Here is a 16,532-nt window from a genome sequence, read left to right on the forward strand (position 1 = left end):
GACATTTTTATTCACTACCAAAATCCGCGCACAATAATTTTGTACGGCTTCTGAATGTAACAAAAAAGAATATGAACACGCACACGTAGCCTATTCATACAGTAATAAAGGAGGAAAGTTTACTTATTAATTTGATCTCTTCGGTGAATTCATTTGCAAGCCCAAAAGGTATAGCATAACTGGATTTTCGAGAATGAAATAAATAAAGTAATTAAATAATCGTTATTTCATGATAAAACTAAACACAATCGTAAGGGTACTTTTCTGTAGCTTGAATTAACACAGACGTACCTGGGTCATTCTATAAAATTTAGGGTCCATTTGGTTTTCTCTCTGTAACATCTGGCGAATCATTTTGTAAGTTTAGAGCGCATTCTTTAATTTCCAAAAATGATTAATGCAAAATGCCTGTCGGACAGATAAAAATAGTTTGAAGTCAACTTCAATGGCACCCAATAGCTCTTGTCAAATTACACAGGTCAGGTGAAACAGGGACAGAAAAATGTCACAAGTCGGACCCCAAAGTTACAGAATGACCCATCTTCTGATCTGGTGAGCTGGGTTGTGAAGATTTTTTTCACCTATATTCGGCGGTTATATTTGACCATGGCTGAGTACATAATATGAACACTTGAGCAACTAGTCACATTTCTGCTGGTTATAATTACAAGCATTGCCTGTGAACTGTATCCATGAGGCAGTAATAACATAGTTTAATTTCCATGGACCATTGGCCATCTGCTGGTATTTTTGCACTTCGATCATGCAGTAATTTCAGCTGAACCGACACATTTGACGTAAATCGTTATGCTGATTGCCCGTCCAAGTGACAATTGAACCGTTTTCGTACCTCTTAGCCTTGATATTAACGGTACCGGCTCAGCGTATTCATCACATTCAAGATTGCACTGTGTTAATTTAAGTGGGTTATTTACTTAAAGTTAGAGGCCATTCTGAAAATGCCAACCTTGAGATGTAATGCGTTTAATTTGCCTGCACTTTTTGCTCTTTCAATGTAATCTTTGGTGGAAAGCTTGCGGTAGCACTATGCAAGGATACGATATCTTTTTTTTAATCTGTATGGTTCTGAAAAGAATTCTTTCCTGGACTGAGAATGGTGCAGATCATGGTAGATGGAATCCAATAATCTTACGGCGGTGCAAACGATCCGACTGACGTGCTTCCTCAACCGTCTTAACAAAACTAATCCTTGTTTATAGCTTCAAGTTATTGACAATCAAATTTTCAACTCTGCTGAAAATATTAACAGCAACAAATTTGAAAATGTTGTACCTGAGTCAACTTCTGAGCCATTTTGGACTGAGGTAAACAATGCTACGGTGGGGTTCTTACAAAAGTCTTCAATATCATCCTTCATGTTATTAGCATTCAATAGGGAGACATCTTACGACAATCGCCGAACGATTTTATTCCCCGCCCAGACATAAAGTCACAGTACACATTTTATTATTTGATTTTTCAAGGGCCAAAATTTTACATAGGCTACCGTAGGCACCTCTGGAAAACTTTGGCCACGCGAGGGCGCACTTTTTCACAACATTGAGAAAATTCTCCAAGATGGTTGTAGAGATCGAGAATTTCTTTGGCTGTTATTTGCTGCTAAATTTAAATCCAGAATTCAAGGGTAGGACCTACATCGGGTTCACGGTCGACCCAAGAAGGAGAATTACTCAGCATAACAAAGGAAGCAAATATGGTGGTGCTAAACGGACGAGCGGAAGAGGACCTTGGTAAGTTCGGTAGGCCCTGGGCCTACTTCGGAAGTTAAGACGACCATCCTGACCATGACATTGTTACGCCCCAGCTATAGCATCAGTCCCAACTATAGTTGGGCCCGTCCCAACTATAGTAGGGCCGTCCCAACTAGAGTGCTACAGTTGGGCCGGCCTAACTACAGCAGAGAGGAGCTGTGTGCATGATGTGCGCAGCATATGCCAAAGTCATATTGTTTACAAATGTCATGTCATTGGTCATAGGGCTAGATGAACAGATGAAGTGCCATATTTCAGATGAATTGTGTCAAGTGTAAGACACATTGACTTGGATAATGTTGAGACATTTTCCACAGACATTGTCTAACAATAGTTGGGCCAGCCCAACTGCAGCTAGCACTACAGTTGGGACTGTCCCAACTATAGTTGGGACTTACGCTATAGTTGGGGCATAACAACATCACCTGGTCATCATCTACCCCCAGAATAGCCCCACTAGTGTGGCACGGATCACGCCCACTCCTGATTTATCCTTATAAATCAGGAGTGGGCGTGATCCGTGCCACACTAGTGGGGCTACCCCCAGAACTGTGGGGTCCGACGTCATAATGCATGACATATGAACTAGCAAGACTAACCTCGGTTTTAGGCTTTCGCCCCAGAAATAACAAAATAAGATGAGTGTTTTTAGATGAACATTTCCAAACACTCCTCGAGACATTTCTCAGGAGAGGCAGGAAAAAGCACAAGATAGGCCTACCACAAGTTAACAAATTTCCTCCCTATAGGCCCAAGGAAAGTCGTTTCACACCATATTTCAACCTTGACATGCTTGAGGAATGTGGTGGGTGGACACAACCCTCCTGGGCCTCTCTGCACTAGCCTAGCCCCTATAGTGTGGCACAGACTATCGCTACTGCTCCATCCCTAGCCACACATCCGTATACGCAATTTGAGCGTCGGTGTAGTGAAAAATTATTGTGGGTGCAATTTCTTTTGCACACAGAAATGATCCTTGACCTCTTCGCTTTCTAAAAACCATTTATTGAATGATTTCACTTACGTTGATCAGGTATTTTCCAGTCTTTTTGCCTATGTAATACATAGACTGAGCGATAAGATACTACATAAATCAGTGGGCTCTTCCAAAACTTGGGCAGCAGTTGTAATATGTCTTGACATGGAACAGCCGTCGAGAAGATCAGGGGTCAATTGGCGTAATGTTCAACGACCTTATTTTAGAGATGGCAACTGTGAGCGCGAGCTTGTGAGATTGAACGGGTGAAGGCAAAAAGACTGGAAAATACCTTAATAACGTGAGTGAAATCATTCAATAAATGGTTTTTGGTAAGCGGAGAGGTCAAGGATCATTTCTGTGTGCAAAAGAAATTGCGCCCGCCCCACGATGATAAGTAGGTGCGCTGAAATTTTTCACTATGCCGACACGCAAATTGCGTGCATGTATACGGATGTGTGGTGAAGGATGGAGTGGTAGGGAGAGTCGGTAGGGTTACACTAGGCCCTACCTGAGTGCTGGTGGTTGGGGGCTCAGAGTTTTAAGAGTAGGGCTCAGTGTCTGGGCCCCATTCATGTTAGTAGTATTCATGTTGATAGTAATCCAAAAGAGCATCGACCTGATCAGCTGTGCAATGTATACTGCACAATTCACCTCGAGCAGAAGCACCCCCCCTATTGTTTGAAAAGAGCCATGTTGGTCAGGAGTGTTCATTTTTGTCAATAGCGAGTTTACTTCCAAAGGAGCCTCCGTTCCTAAGAAAATTGTGTCCTCTCTTGGTCCAGCTCGAGGCTCATAGAGTTACCATTTCTGTTCGAGTGCACAGGCTCAGTCTTACCACTTTGATTAATTCCATTTTTTTTTTCCAAAACTTTTCCAGGGAAATGGTTCTTATTGTGTACGGTTTCCCTAATAAGCCTTCCGCATTAATGGTGAGCATAATTATTTTTTAACAATGCGATTTGATGAGACTTTGCAAAAAATTGAAACAGTTTCTTTTTTGGGATTTCTCTAAAAAAGAGAAAATTGTCCTTTCGTTTTCTATTTTAAACAAGAAGGCAGATTTGTCTTAGATGACGAATAAGTTTTCTCACATCTTGCTGATATGTGTTTGTGTACAAAGGAATCATTAGCCATCATTTATTTTGTTAGAAACAAAGCCATAATATGTTGCATATTTGACAAAAAATTTAAAAATAGAAGCAACCAGGGATGAGAAGCTTGTTTATTTTTCTGGTCGGCCTAACTTTGATTTACTTGAATTTGCCTCAATATTTTTAGATGTTTTTAAAATCATCTGCTTTCCATCCCTTTCTGATAATCCTTCATGAGACTGTGATTTCCTCTAACCATAACAGTTCAGGAAAAAAATAAACTTAAAAGTTCTTTCCCCAGTTTGAGTGGGCTTGGCAACACCCGAGACTCTGCAAACGCCTGAAGCACGTGCCGGCCAAGCGGAAGACAGAGAAGAGATTCCTCTTTGACCTGCGGGTCCTGTCCAACATGCTGAAGGTCGGGCCCTGGTGCCGGCTGCCACTGACCGTCCAGTGGCTGAAGCAAGAGCATATGAGGGAGTTTGAGGATGGGCTGCAGCCGCCGGTCCACATGCCCATCGCCTTCGGTCCGGTCACGTCCATTAAGGTACGGATGCTTGGCATGATTGGTGGATACACGTCTGGTCATCTCAGTCAATTAAATCGTGCTGTCAGTTGACGCAGGACAAAAACTTGCATCCCCATTGCAAACATGTTCCATTAAAGAGCATACACAACCCAACAAAATCCAACAAGTTCATGTACTTGTCTCTGTACTTGTACATGAAGGTCACTACCAAACCTGATAAACTCCAACAGAATCAGCCCGTTGGAGTTAAAGTGATATGGTATGGATTGGTCTCTGCAGTATTGGATGACTTGCACCGAAGCAGGACCAAACCTGACAAAATCAAACATAGTCCAACGCTTGGTATAGCAAGCCAAACACTGCACACAGTGACCCCTGTGTGTCCCAACTCACACAAAATCCAACGTCATCACCCTAGGCCTCTGATACCAAGTCAGTTCGACAAGAAGTCAATCAGGTATGGTACAAAACCTGGCAGAACCTAGCAAAACCCACTGTTGGAGTTTGATGGATACTGGGCAGTTAGGGTTAGAAAAATTCTACAAGGTGATTGATCGATCGCATTAGGTATCATACAGGACCAACCGTAAGTACAACCCAAATGTGTAATGGCACAAATCTTCTGGTCATACCCAACATAGATTATCATATCAATTTTAGTACCTTCAGTTCACCCTCCTTTCTACCCATTCGCAAAGTCTTTCCAACTGAGAACTACCGTAGAAATTTTGTGTTAGTCCAAAGCTGTACCCTATCAGGTATGCATTTTGCTGTCCAACTTACCTGAACGTTGTCAAGAATTTTTTGAAGGCCTCCATGTGTCATGAAACATAACATGCATGTAACATTTTCCTCCCTAACTCAAGTCTCCCCACAGTGTCTCCCCCCACCCTGGGGTATATAGCCCTTCCTTCTTTGTTCCGTCTTCAGGTGCAGTGTCTATTCTAAGCAACATGGAAAACAGAGCACCGCATTTATAGTCGAGTCCTTCATAAGTCCCTCAAATGCCCCAAAATAAGTCAGTACACAGCTGAGCAATGCCAAGATGCCCTTGTGTTATGGTTCATTTGAAAAGCTTTCAGCTTTGACAAGAACCTGTGGATGGATCTGTGAGGACTTGTATTTGACTTGTACCGGACTTGTAAGGTCTTACAGTCGACTTGGAGAACTTGTACAGGAATTGGAATGGACTTGTGAGGACTTGTAATTGACTTATGAGGACTTGTAGTCAGCTCAGTGGACTTGAAATGGACTTGTGATGAATTGTAATGGACTTATGAGGACTTATAATTGACTCAGAGGACTTGCAAAGACTCGTAATAGACTTGTAAGGACTTGTGACTTTTGAGGACTTGCGATACACTTGAGAAAGTCTGGCCAGTTTGTTTGTCTGTACCTGTCGTGTCTTAGAGTGTGTAGGTTCTTTTCATTTGTGGCCACTTTACACCGTAGCTTTTCCATCACTCCACATTAGGGGTGTGATCAAATCTTGTCTCCTATCGTTCCAATCTCACGATCAGATGCACTCAAAGCAGAAAAAGAAACTCGGCACCAAGTCCACCCAGGATGAGGGAGGTAGCTCAGAGGGGACACAGGAGGAGGAAGAAATGGTTGAGATGACTCAGGCGGCCAAGAAACGATGTGCCGTCTGCTTGAAGAGATTGCAGGTATAGAGTCAAGGAGGAAGCCACAACATGGCCACTTGAAAATTATCTGAGCCCCCTTATGGGCGGAGCCAGGAAGGGTGCCTATATCTGTGTGGGGAGGGGTACACAGTACTTTCAGCTACGGGAGCAAACTAGTGTGGGGACCGGTGCCACAGCATTTCCGTAGAACGTAGCAGTTGTTTATATCCCCTTTCTTTATTTCTTTTTGCCTTTTTAAAAAAGGTTCCCCCCCCCGCCCTCTTTGAGATGCCCATTGACTCAGTAATGCAGTTGAGCAGCTGTGTAATTTCTCCAAAGTGCAACTTAGCCGTCTCCGGACCCCAAAACGCAAGACGTGATCCTAACCTCTGTGCAAAATCTTACTGAATCACTCAATATCCAACATTCTGAAGTTGACTAGTTTGTTTCTTTTCCACAGAAACCAGTGCAGAACCTCAGCTTTCATGAAATATGATGAGATTAAAAGGCATAAATAAAGTTGCCCAAAGTTCCATGAAATACATTAGGGGCACTATATCCCAGGTTTTTCCCTTGTGATCCTCAGTCTTTGCACTTTACTGGCACAATTTCGGATCAACACCTCAATTTGCAAATCAAGATGTAAATTTTACAAACTCTTGGCTTCCAGGCCGAATCGACCTTGTCCTGCGTCCATCCCACGTGTTCCATGGAGGCGCACATCCTGTGCTTGGCTGGCAAATTTCTCAGGCACGCCGGCGGAGACTACTTGCTGCCGGTTGACGGGAACTGTCCCGTCTGCAAACAGAACGTGCTGTGGGGAGATCTGATTCGGAAGATGCAAGGTTGTTACTCCAACCTCTCCGCGTCGGAGGTGAGTTTGTCCCCGGTTTTAACCCATGTGACAACTCACCGACTTTGCCCAAGGATTTAGCAGGGAAGAGAGTGGCCTTATGGTTGAGAATCCAGCTGCTGGACCAAGCACGGTCTTGGTCAAGTCACATCGCTTCTGCTTGCCTCCTCGCTCCACTTGGGAGTGTGATTTTAGCTGGGGAGCAACCTGCGATAGACTGGCATCCTATTCATAGGATGCCAGTGATGCGTCATGCCAAGAAAACATCGATAAACTAAATTAGTTTGGACAGAGTTTGCTTCGGCTGGCTAGGTTTTTGTTGTTTTGTGATGGTTTAGTTTTTAAAATTCATTTTGAATAGTCTTGAAGCTACATGTATTTCAGTTGCCTTGAAATTTTGAATGTTAACTCTTTCCTCATAAAAAGTGCAAAGCAGTTTAAGATACATCATGACCAGTGAAACCTTTCTGCCAGCAGCAATTTTATGTATCGTGAATGAAAACCATGGCTACACAGCGCCAACACATTCGGTCATTTTTGACAGTCCTTCCATTTTTGTGTTGATAACTTAAAAATGTTTTCGTCATGAGGCATTGTTGTAATTTGTAGCCTCCCCCACCCCGCAAAAAGAAATAATTTAGGCCTTGAAATTCATAGGAGAACATGTTGTCTGATTTGAGTTGTACCGGGACTTTTGTTCTATCATCCAGGATGACACGGAAGATCACTGGGCAGAGGAATTGCGACTCTGAGCACTTTAATGTCCGACGTCTCACCCCAAAACATCGTCATGTTCTTCGGAGGACATCAGATGATGGTGGTGACATCAAGGACTGCTATCATTACCTTGATTTTCAATCTCAGGTTTTTCCGTCTTGTATGAAGAAACTATATTGGTCAGCACACGAACATGCTATAAATGAATTTTTTTACCTAACTGAAGCATTGCCTGACTAAAACAATATTGCCGTGGTTGTGTGTAAAATCTAGGCACAGTCTGTAGGATAGTGTGCTGAATATTAGGAGCTGGTTTCTGAAATAAGGGAACCAGTGAGAGGTGATTATTTTGTATTGTAAAAATTTAACAATCTATTGAGGCAAACAAGTGCTAACAAGTGTAATAGTTTTTTAACTTTACCTGGACATTGTGTCATTGTTACCATATCAACACCTGAAAGAAATTGATTTTATTGATGTGTCTTCACTTTTCTGGTGTTAGCAGGTTGCATCTTTCTATGAAATGTGACGGCTGAATGTTTTATAAATTAAGTGAATGAAAGTTTGACGGATCGCCGGACAGACAATGTGGGGACAATACTCATTCAATTTGAAACGAACAGCACTATAAATCTTTTCAATTCAACATCCAATCTTATTCTAATTCTTCAAACCAAGCGCACAGAATTGAGCTGTGTGTTGACAAGCGCCAAAGAAAATCTCCGCACACAAATTCAGCTCAAACTGTCCAACGCACAAAAATAATATTTCTATTTTTCCACATGCTCTTCCATTTAAAAAACAAGTAACATGTCTACCAATAAACCTTATTTTGAGATCAGCATCAACCCTTAGTTCAAGTGTTACTTACACGTACCAAACGGTATACATACACATGCACTTGTTATCTTTGTGCAATAAACTTGGTAGGTATTGGTTACTGCTCAAGTGGTTTATATTTCATGAGACAAATTAAAGTGAGGTCAACTGAGGTCAATCGAATTGTAACAGTTCTAACTTCTTGAGTAACTTCAACTTGTACAGGAATTCTAGACTTGGGCAATGAACGAGACCTTACGTGATGGCACACGATGTCAAAAGGTTGATAACTTCGCAAACTTGTTGGTTGTCGTTGCTTTAAACAGCACTGATGCATTCTAAGAATTCTGAACTATTTGCACGCAAGGAAAATTAGGTGGATTCGGCACATGGACAAAAATGATTAAATTACAGGTTGTTGGAAGGAAGAACGACAAATATTTTGACTTTGTACACTCGGTAAAAACCACTTTGTAATAAAATCTGATAATACATGCTGCTGCCTCTGTATGTTTGTTCTGAAATTCCTGTTGAATCCAAAATAAAAAGGGCCTTGATTTTTCCAATTGTGGCCATGTCGAATGAAGTGCAAATGCGTGTCCATGCCGTTTGTGTTCAGCCTCGGAGGTTTTGGGGGTCAAAAGTCAAACGGGGTCACGACAGTGCCCCTCGATGTGTGACCAGACGGAAGTGACCACGTCCTCTTGAACAGTTCAAATTCCAGATTGGAATTGGAACCTTCGTGCTGCATTTGTAACGACGATGAGGGTAACCCTGTGATATCTGTCCATGGTTGAAGGCTGCTGTAACCAGCCCCGGGGAGACCACAGTCGGTGACCCACACGTGAAACTTAACGGGTTTGGAAGGCAGTGACGTCAGCTGACATCTTGAAGTGGAAGCTGCCAGGGTTGCCGAGTGTTGAGAGAGGACCGCGTTGTTGGGGAGGCAATGCAGCATGATTATCAGTTAATTATCGGTGTCGTCATTCATCGTCATCTCCGCCCTCTTGTGATCTCTTCAGGACGTCGCCTTTGATATCTTTCCATTGTTTCTGTCGGTGAAGACAAAAGTCATTCATTATACAAAGATATACTTCCTTCGGTGGACGCAAATCTAGAATTTTCATTTTCGTGGCCATAGACCGGGCCTACATATGATGTAGCCGATATCATGTTAACCTTTCACTAATTTCCAAACATGACCAGATGACAAAATCTTTCACATGCTGCACGTCCTGTTTCTTCTCAAGTTTGATTTAATTTTAATATGGTAAGGACAACTTAAAAACTTAAAAATAACAGCGCAAAAGACCAATATCGATTCGAAATCTCAAATAAATTGGGCGCTTTGGGCGCTTGTTTGGGCGCCGTATGCTTTCAATACTGCACCGTTTGTCTGTGTCGGCAGCTGAACTTGTGTTTGTACAGTTATCAAATGACTTACGCCTCTATTTATGTAGTCGTAGATTGCATCTCCTCCTACATCGAACAGCCGTTCGAAGAAAACGGCCCCTACGACTATGGAGAGAGCAAAAGTTGATGTTCTCCTGAACAACGTGTTATATACCGATCTTACGAGCGACATTTCGACCGGCGTTTCGAGAATTATGTGAGAGCGAATGCAGAAAAATGGACTTCGTGAACCTAATTCACAGGAAAAGACATTTAGGAGCCCGACTACTCCCCCCCCCGCATCTGCGGCAAGCAGCGCCCTCTTTTGACACAGTTTATAATAAATGTTGGGAGAGTGACCCGCTTCCTATTATCATCTGACATTTCTGCTAGAAAGCGGTGTGAAAATGGCCGAAAACATATTTCTGTTCGTTCCAAACCTAATAGGTAAGCAAACTGATTATTCAGTAACAAAAATTAGCCATACCTATTCGTTAAAAATTATTGAAACAGATTTTTGAGGTTGTTTACAATTTCAGTCACATCAGTCTATGTCATCCCCGTCTTGTTGATGATGTAGCCTCCCTTTTCATTGCATTCTACAGTTAAATAAGCCGGTTTTACGCTTTATATGCGCATGCTCAGAAGATTTAACACAGGGGAGAACAAAATCATGACAACAATGTTGTGTAACATTTGGCAAATGGATGCTCACAATTGTTATTTTTGTAGACAATTTGTTCCCCCCATCTGCCTACACTCGAAGAGAGGCGCTAAACTCAACGTGGCCACAGAATGGGAAATTGGCTTATTGTACATGATAACATCAATGTCGCGTCGTGTATGACTTTTAGGGCTGTTTTGTATTTTTATCTCATAGGCCCTAGTAATAAGTATGAGTAATTTTTTTTTGAGTAATTGCAAAATACCCCCCCCCACTCTAAAAAACGACCCCCGGAATGACTGGTTACGTGAATACAAGGTGAAAATCCCTTGAGAAGAGTGTGAAACCTTGACTTGTACCTGGCTATGAGGTTAATCTTGTGGGATGACGGGGTATTCTGCAGTTGGGCCTTTTTTTAATTAAATGGTGGTAGAATTTTTAGTTTAATCGAAGTCATATTTTGATGCAGTGTATTATCTCCTGCCTGTCAGTGTTTGTCCGTATGTGTATCATTGCCAAAAACATGTTCATATCTTGTATTGCCCTATGTTATAATATGTATGTCTGTCAATAGGTTAGGGTACAAAAGCAAATCTGTGCTTCACCCTTTACCTAAATGTTGTTCTTTAATGTGTTAATGTGTGTTAATAATATTCAGTTCAAACAGCACCACTCGGTTTTAGAAGAAATTTAGCTTCAGGGTCACCATGATCGCTGAGGGTGACTTTATGATACTGGTCAGCTTGTTATTTTTCACATGCTTTTGCAGTAAGCCAGTGCAGAATACCAATAGGGCTAACCCCAAATGAAGCATGTTTGATGTCATTTCAGAGCAGCAATGCACATGGCCAAGGTCTCAGCAGTCGTGCTATTCAGTGTCAGCAAGTGTCAACAAAGCATCAACAACTTTCAAATACCCTTTAAAGATTTGAAAGTGGTTTTATCATATTTTAGAGACTCTAACCTATGCCACTATGTAAGAGAAGCAGCAAGATTGCTTGCAGATTCTATCAGGAAAACGAAAATTTTCGCGATGAATGGGGCCGCCATATTTCTTTTCTCTGCTGTCCACGTAAAACAAGATGGCAGCCAGTGGGGCTGCACAAGCAGGCCCGACTCAAAACACCATTATTTGTAGATAATTTGATACGCTGAATATGTTATGTAGGAGCCTAATCAATATTGTAAATATAAAATATTTGCATAAATTTGCCTTGATAACTTGTTGATGCTCATTGACGCTTGTTGACGCTAAGTAGCATGACCCCCATCAGTGCTGTCATATGCCAACTCACGACATGCTTTGACCTTCATTGACTTTGCATTTTGAACATGCTGAAAATAGTGAGTTAGCTCATTGGCAACAATAAACCTACTATCAATGTGAATTGGGTGTAAGTTTTATGTCATTTCAAATTTTATAAAATAATTTCACAGGTAATTTGATTGTCTGCCTCAGGGTATGGCCGTATTGTGCTAGCATTGATTTCATTTTACTACATGCGGACTGACTACGTCACCACGACCTGGTGTTACCTGCTCAGTGGTTTATTGGACGCCTTTGATGGCCATGCAGCAAGGATGCTCAACCAAGGTAGATGCCTCATTTCTTTCTGTCTCTACTGTGTTCTTTCTTTTTTTCAAAGTTCTGTAGAATTTTAGCTTCAGGTTGATTCTGCTTGTTTTTGACAGGGACCAAGTTCGGCGCCATGCTAGACCAGTTGACCGACCGCTGTGCAACAATGTGCCTGCTGGTGGCCTTGTCAGTCTTGTACCCGGACTACATGTTTTGGTTCCAGCTCAGTATGTCAATCGACATTGCTAGCCACTGGCTCCATCTTCATAGGTAATTTGTAATTTTTTTTGTCACTTTGGACAACCAATTTACCAAATGTGCTCCTTGATGTATCCAGGAAGCACAAAGAAGAGATAATGGAACAGAAATATTCAACCCAAACATCAGGAAAATAACCCTAACCCTGTCAGATGCCAGAATTCACCGAGTCAGTGGGATTTCTCTGGATTTGTCCAGGAAGATTATCCTAAACCTGTCAGATGCCAGACGTCACTTAGGGAGTGGAATCTCTCTACTTGTTTGCTCTTCGTATAAAAATAAGCAAGTCTTGCATAATCGTAGGAATTTTTGAAAGGACTCGTGTCTTGCTAGACTTTAAAACCATGAAAAGTCTAAGTATTTTAAAAAATCTTGTTAAAATGTTACAACAACCCCACTGCTGAATTGTTTTAGAATTTCTCTTCATCTCCCAATCTCACCCCTGGCATTGAGGTTTAGGATGAAAGCATCTACAATTTCTCACAGCACAGAAGTGTGTGATGCACTCTAGTTTATGGAATCTAAAATGTCAAATGTGCAAAACAAATATGGCCGTAAAAAAGGTTTATTAAGCCTGAAGTTTTATCTGGACATTTATTTTGTTTTGCTTTTAATCATTTGTTTATTTTTGTTTTGTAGTTCCAGCATGAAAGGAATTGCAAATCACAAACTGATTGACATGTCAGGCAACCCCATCCTGCGTATCTACTACACCTCCAGGGTAAGCTCTACTCAAACTCTTCTCTCTCATCTTGAAAGCCACGTTCTTGCTTGCTTTGTGAAAAAAGACAAAACAGATTTCCTAAAAAGCTGTTTTGCATTCCATTCAAGCTATGTGTTGTAAAATGTCCCAAAGTGTCCAGATATAAATGATTATTAGGAAGCTAAAACAACGTTGGCCTCGTCATTCTTAAAGAGTTCTTCATCATACGCACATTGTTTGTGAAAAGCCAGCAAATAATTTCATATTTTTTGCCCTGTTCACTACGGTTGAACACCACGAAAAACTTTTGATGCGAAAGCCCATTTGATTTGAAAAAATTGAACTATATCTTACCTTGCTTGTATCCTAGCCGGTTCTCTTCACCATGTGTGCTGGAAACGAGCTGTTCTACAGTATGCTGTACCTTCTGTATTTCACTGAGGGACCCCTGAGTAAGTCCATCGACCTCTCCCTGTCCTGACCTGTCAGCCAAAGTGTCACTGTCTCTGTTATCTGATGAATAGTGACAGGCTCCATCATGTGGTATACTCTGTGACTGGCTTTGTCATTGGACACTGTCATGTGTCACACCGTCTCTGGACCTGTCATTCAACACAGTCACAACCAGTTGTCAAGTGCATTGTCACTAGGACTTTTCCAACATTAACGAGCTGTCATTGCATGCAGCATTGTCATCTGATGGATTGTGACTGTCATCGGTCATCAGGCCTACCGTGTCTCATCTGACACACTGTTTGTCATTAACACTATTATTTCACATGCCCTGTCAAATCACAATGCCACCTGACACAATGTTACTGTCACTCTCATCTGACGAACAGTCACTAACACTGAGGTCTGACACAATATCAGTGAATCCACCGCCTTAATGCCGATTCGTACTTTAAGTGAAAGTGAAACGAATTTGATGTCTTGAAGCATTTGCCGCAAACTTTGCTTGAACTAAAATGTGTTCAGTGTCAGTGAATTGGCAGCACAGATATCTGATGTCACAATTTAGCATTCAGATTTGCTTTCATGGCAAGTAGAAAACAGCATTTGGAAGATTAAGTTCTCCAAATTTCCAGAGCTTCAACTCCTCCTTCATCCATACTATTTGTGGCATAGTGCAGAGGGTTCCAAATTGATTTTAATCATGTCCTCATTTTCGCATGCAGTCCCCATTGTGTCTGTCAGCATCTTCCGTCTGATCCTCCTCATCTCGGCTCCGGTTGCCCTGGCAAAGACGGCCATCAGCCTCGTCCATCTCGTCACCGCCTCGCGGAACATGGCCATCATTGACGTCAATGAAAGAGAGCAGAAAGCCACGAGCCAGAAGGACTGAGACAAACGCGGTAAGAGGATTGAAAGGTCGAAGGTCATGAGGTAGTGTATCTCAGTCCCGCCTATGTGATGGATTGCTATTACATAGTCCACGGTCCCTCCCCTCATCTGATGATGAAGACACACCCCTTTTACATCTTATTCAAACAATAGTTGGCACTGGCACCGTAACGTACAACCAGATTCCAATCTTATTGAAGCTCCCATTTACAGTAAATGTCACGTGAAAATATCAGTGTAAATGCCAAGTGTAGAAGTGCATTATAATCTTCTTCAGCTGTCTTGGACAGCCCATTGTTTAAGCTCGTTATAAGCCTTGCCATATTTAACTGCAAGGCTTGAGGTGTTAACCCCTTCCCTACGGATGACTGCTATTACAGCGCCTTCGTGTGAGCATTAGTGCATACCACACATACAGTCTATTCACCATGCAGCTGCTGGTTCAATGGGGTCTGCTGCTGGACAAAGCCCTCCATTCAGGGCATACCACAGCCCAGCAGTTGCGGTCAAAAAAATCTGGCCGTGAAGGGGTTAATAAACATGCATTTAACATGCATTATATGAAAGGTTGTAGTTTCACAGATGGTTGCATCATAAACCCTATGTGGTCTTATGTGACATATGCTAGTTGGTATATTTTGTGTATTAAGTATATATGACACTGGTAGATATATTTTGTGTAATGTAAATCGTATTAATGGGTATAGTTTCTGTTCCGTACATTGCGCATGTAGCTATTTCATGTAATCTACACCCATGTGTCCCCTTGAGTTCAGCGCGTTAATACAGCAGTGCTGGTCGTCTGCGTAGTCGTCATTTTAAGAATGCCTAGTATCGGTACTGGGGTATGTAGGGGGAGGGGTCACCGGGGTAATGCCCATTCATCCCTCCCCCCCCCAAATAAAGAGAGGACACTCATTTCCCGTTAGGGATTAGCCAAGCACCGTGGTTCTTTTAGGATGGGTTTGGGACCATCCTAGCATGAGGATGTGCGGTCAGGTGGGAGAGTTCAGCCCTTTTAGCTGATTTCAGCTTTTTTGTACACCTGGTCTGCACAAAAGTATAGGAACTTTTTACATTTCAGCTTTTTGCTAGCTGTTTTTAGCTTTAATTTCAAGTGGCCACTCACACCCCTGGTGCGGTGGAAAACCTCCGTACTAACCTGACTGCTTCGTCATTGCAGGAGTTGGAAATGTTTATTGTTGCAATCGTTGGCTTTGTTAAAGAAAACAGCATCCTGCTTCATCTTGCTCTGTTTTAAATTATAATGAAAGAATGAATGCAGTCATTAATGGAGTGTTGAACACTCTTTTTTTACTTTAAAAACCTTGACTTAATTTGTGTGTGTGTGTGTATCAGTTTATTTTAAACGGTTTGGAAAATTATTTTACACACTCAGTGCTTTATTCAGTGAATATGCTTGTGTTGTGGTAGGATCACTATCATGTAACATCATTGATATTTGTGCTGCACCATAGCGAAGTAATGCTTGAAACTTCTTTTTTTTGAAAAATGATGTCAAATTGGTGATTATGGATTAATAAACTGATTGTTGATGTTTACTTCACTGAGAAGTGCAAGAAGTTGTCAAATATTGGTTATTTCCTCGATAAATATCAGTGGCATATCTTGCCTTTTTTTTTCAAGGAATTGAACATGCAACTCTTTAGAAGAAATATTTGAACATTTTTGTTTGGGAGGTTGACGATGCTTTTCCAAAAATCACTTGTTTTGCACCGTAGACTCTAAACCAGGAGACGTACCCCTGATACATATTCAGTGTCTGAGGGTGTTGATATTTAAATTTATTTATGTTGCATCACTCAAATGTTGTGAGGTTATATCAGATCAGTTTCGATTTGGTTTATTGATTTTTAACATAGATCGCCACTAAATCAAACTTGAAAACTCCAGAAAAATGCAGCAGTTCAAGTTAATATCTATATGTACCTGTCCTTTAAACTGCGGAGGTACTGTCTCGTTTGAGACTCAAAGGTTGGAAGACAGTTATGCATGTAAGAGAAACAGGACTTGTGTTATTAGTGAATTTGGTTAACTTTAAAAATGTAGTCAATAAATTGTATGTCCTCAGAGACATTGTAAAATTGCACAACACCTGCAAAATGTGACAGAAAAGTAAAATGAAAAGAAGGAAACTGAACATATCATTGCCAGTGTGTCACATGATTGTCATTTGGTGGAGTGAAGGT

General features: G+C 41.5%; 2 protein-coding genes across 2 annotated transcripts; both read left to right on the forward strand.

Annotated features, from left to right (window-relative positions):
* The first annotated feature begins 1,550 nt into the window (after window positions 1-1,550).
* On the forward strand, window positions 1,551-8,978 carry slx1a (SLX1 homolog A, structure-specific endonuclease subunit). The gene is made up of 6 exons (XM_022253795.2): window positions 1,551-1,751; window positions 3,629-3,680; window positions 4,144-4,389; window positions 5,892-6,038; window positions 6,667-6,870; window positions 7,560-8,978. The coding sequence occupies exons 1-6, from the start codon at window positions 1,579-1,581 to the stop codon at window positions 7,599-7,601; spliced, it is 864 nt and encodes a 287-aa protein (XP_022109487.2). The 5' UTR covers window positions 1,551-1,578; the 3' UTR covers window positions 7,602-8,978.
* Window positions 8,979-9,810: 832 nt separating this feature from the next.
* On the forward strand, window positions 9,811-16,483 carry cdipt (CDP-diacylglycerol--inositol 3-phosphatidyltransferase). The gene is made up of 6 exons (XM_022253796.2): window positions 9,811-10,224; window positions 11,901-12,035; window positions 12,134-12,287; window positions 12,915-12,996; window positions 13,349-13,430; window positions 14,157-16,483. The coding sequence occupies exons 1-6, from the start codon at window positions 10,185-10,187 to the stop codon at window positions 14,321-14,323; spliced, it is 660 nt and encodes a 219-aa protein (XP_022109488.2). The 5' UTR covers window positions 9,811-10,184; the 3' UTR covers window positions 14,324-16,483.
* Window positions 16,484-16,532: the final 49 nt, after the last annotated feature.

This window comes from Acanthaster planci, linkage group LG09 (assembly GCF_054643075.1).
Source record: "Acanthaster planci isolate LZ-2023a linkage group LG09, COTS_SCS, whole genome shotgun sequence".
Taxonomy (NCBI): domain Eukaryota; kingdom Metazoa; phylum Echinodermata; class Asteroidea; order Valvatida; family Acanthasteridae; genus Acanthaster; species Acanthaster planci.